The following is a 2,675-nucleotide window of genomic DNA, read 5'->3' on the forward strand; positions in this document are numbered from 1 at the left end:
AATGTACAAAACAGTGATGTCATATTTTGTGATGAGGACCCAGGCACCCCTGAAGATCCTGACAGTGAAGCACGTACATAATACTCCAGCCTTTCAACTCTGAGCTTATTTAGTTCTATTAATACACTGAAATCTCATTTGTGTCATGAAGAAAGTCTTTAATCAAACAGAATTCAAAGATCAGAAACATTTCATATATGGAGTTAAACATGAATCATTGTTTCAACAACATATTTATTGTTGTCATAAACAGACAAGAAGACAACAACAAACTGCTCCTCCCATTCAACACATGTCAGTCCATATCCCAGCAAACTAAATCATCTCCATTTACACATCAAATAGAAACATGAATCACTTGTAATGATTAGAAACTTGATAGAATTTCAAATCTAGTTTGGGGAGTCATTCAGTGAGAAACAGTGAAATGATTTTCCATGTGAAAAGGTGGACAGCAGAAACAGAAAGAAACAGTGAAACTAAAAGAGAAACAAAGAGCTTTGGAACAACGAGGCAGCAGGAGGACAGCTGCAGTTTAACAGCTTCAACTCACTGACAGGAAACAACATTAGAAACATCATCATCCTCAACTCATCTGCTGCACTGACACTGACACCTTCAACGGACACACCTTCACTTTATCAACAGTGTGAATGAATGGAAACACCCTGTGAGTGAAAGTGTGTGTGAAGGTGTGTATGTGTGTGTTAGTATCAGGATCAGAGAACGACAGCTTTCCTCTGTTCCAGTCCAGATTCACTCTGACCCTCTGGAGCTTCTTCTCTACTGAAAAAGAATTTTCAGCTGCTGGGTAGAATTTTTTATCTTCGAAGAAGCCTATTGTCCATAATCCAGACAGTATGCTTCTCTTTCTCTCCATAGACTCTGCTAACACACCCAGTTCCCACCCTGTACTGTCTCCTACATCAACATCCCAGCTGTGAGTCCCTGAGTTAAAGCCCTCAGAGCCCAGGACAGAGTAGTCGGGATCAATCCTCTCTGGATTATCAGGAAGCTGCTGCCTCTCTCCTCGTCTCACACTGGTCAGATCTTCAGACAGGATGAGTTCTGGATAAGCAGTGTTTGGGTCCAGAATGACAGGAGTGTAGGAGACCATGTACTTCATGTTGTTCCAGATGTTGAAGGTCAGGTTGCCCAGGTGTTTGGCCTGGTCTATCAGAGCTCCTGAGGGCAGCTGTGGATCATCCAGCAGGGGGCAGCGCTGGACTCTTTCCACTGCAGCCTTGTAGTTGTGCAGGAATGAGACGTCTTCAGCTCTCAGCTCCTCCTCTGTGGCTCTGACTGTGTCTGAAAGAGCTGCTATCTCTCTGCTCAGAGCCTCCATCTTCTCCTTCATCATCCCACTCTTCTGCTCCTCTTCCTCCCTCAGTGCAGCCAGCCTGGCCTCCTCTTCCTCTGCTAGAAACTGGTGAAGCTTCTTAAACTGCTCCTTAATCTGCCTCTCTGTGTGTCGGGCCTGGACCTTAATGTGTTCTGCTGTTTGATCAAACTTCACTTGAACTTCTTCACAAACCTTTAACTTCTTCTTTAAGGGCTCCAGAGTTTCCTGAAGTTCCTTCTTGTGTTGTTGTGCAGCTTCATCGATAAGTCTGAATCTGTCCCTGGTGTGATCTTCTGAGGCACAGCAGACGACACACACTGGCTGCTGATGGTCCAGACAGAAGAGTCTGAGGTTCTCAGAGTGCAGACTGCAGAGAGCCTCTGAAGCTCTCTGATCTCTCTCCTGTAAGAACGACTCACACAGGTTCCTTAAAGCCAGATTTAAAGGTGGATACTCCTTTGAAGACCTTCTGTTACAAACTGGACAGTCGTGTGTTGGTCTCTCTCTCCACCATCTCTTCAGACAGTCTTTACAGAAGCTGTGGCTACATGACAGAAGAACAGGATCTCTGAAGACCTCCTGACAGACCGGACAGCAGAGATCCTCCTCTGATCTGAAAGCCATTGAGTCTGTGAGTGAAGCTGAAAACAGCAGACAGGAAGTACAGTCAGTCCTGGCTCCCCTCCCTCCTCTACCACCTTCACTGAAACTTCCTTTGAGTCGTGTTTCTGCTCAAACTCACATTCAGTGTGTGGAGCGTCAGCAGCTTGAAGCAGCAGTGTTGGAGTTTTCCACTTTTCTCTCCTGTAGCTGGACTCACTCAGAGGAAGCTGCTAGTTTGGTCTGAGCTCAGTCTGATCGTCTGTGCGTCTCTCTTTACTGAGGACGAAGAACTTCCTTTTTCCTGGTTTGTCACATTTGAGCGACGTTAGGGGAGGAGAAAAATGTTGCTTTACCTGTGTTACAGGAAAAATGATTCTATGTTTCTTTACCTTCTTTTAAATGTACAAAGATGCCTTTTGTCTGCCCTCTGCCTATGGTTAGATTAGTTTAGAATTATCTTTTTAGACTTTCCCAGCAAACACATCTTGTTTCTGGGACATATTGTTTTAGATTGTTTTATCTTCCCTAGCTCTCTGCTGACGAGACTAGCACCATATATGGAGTTGTTTTATTTTATCTGTTTATTATTTGTTATCCTGTTCTCACTGTCTCTGTGCTGTGTGCCTATAAAAATTACCAAGCCACTGTGCATGGTGTGAGTTGTTCTTAGCAGCTCACCCGTGTACACGTTTGATAAAGAAAGTAACTTTGTCTCATTGTGTCTTTATTT

At 44.2% G+C, this 2,675-nt stretch overlaps 1 protein-coding gene across 1 annotated transcript; it reads right to left on the reverse strand.

Annotated features, from left to right (window-relative positions):
• Window positions 1–203: 203 nt before the first annotated feature.
• Window positions 204–1,966, reverse strand: LOC147333889 (nuclear factor 7, brain-like). Its single transcript, XM_086271159.1, has one exon. It carries the CDS (start codon window positions 1,964–1,966, stop codon window positions 587–589), a length of 1,380 nt encoding a protein of 459 aa, XP_086127285.1. The 3' UTR covers window positions 204–586.
• Window positions 1,967–2,675: the final 709 nt, after the last annotated feature.

This window comes from Aulonocara sp. 'chitande type north' Nkhata Bay, linkage group LG3 (genome assembly GCF_057382095.1).
Source record: "Aulonocara sp. 'chitande type north' Nkhata Bay isolate Kocher_YH1m ecotype deep benthic linkage group LG3, A_spYH_male_GT1.1, whole genome shotgun sequence".
In the NCBI taxonomy this organism is placed as follows: Eukaryota; Metazoa; Chordata; class Actinopteri; order Cichliformes; family Cichlidae; genus Aulonocara; species Aulonocara sp. 'chitande type north' Nkhata Bay.

Excerpts from the sequence above, each read along its gene's own strand:
- LOC147333889 (XM_086271159.1), bottom strand. The coding sequence starts at position 1,966 with ATGGCTTTCAGATCAGAGGAGGATCTCTGCTGTCCGGTCTGTCAGGAG.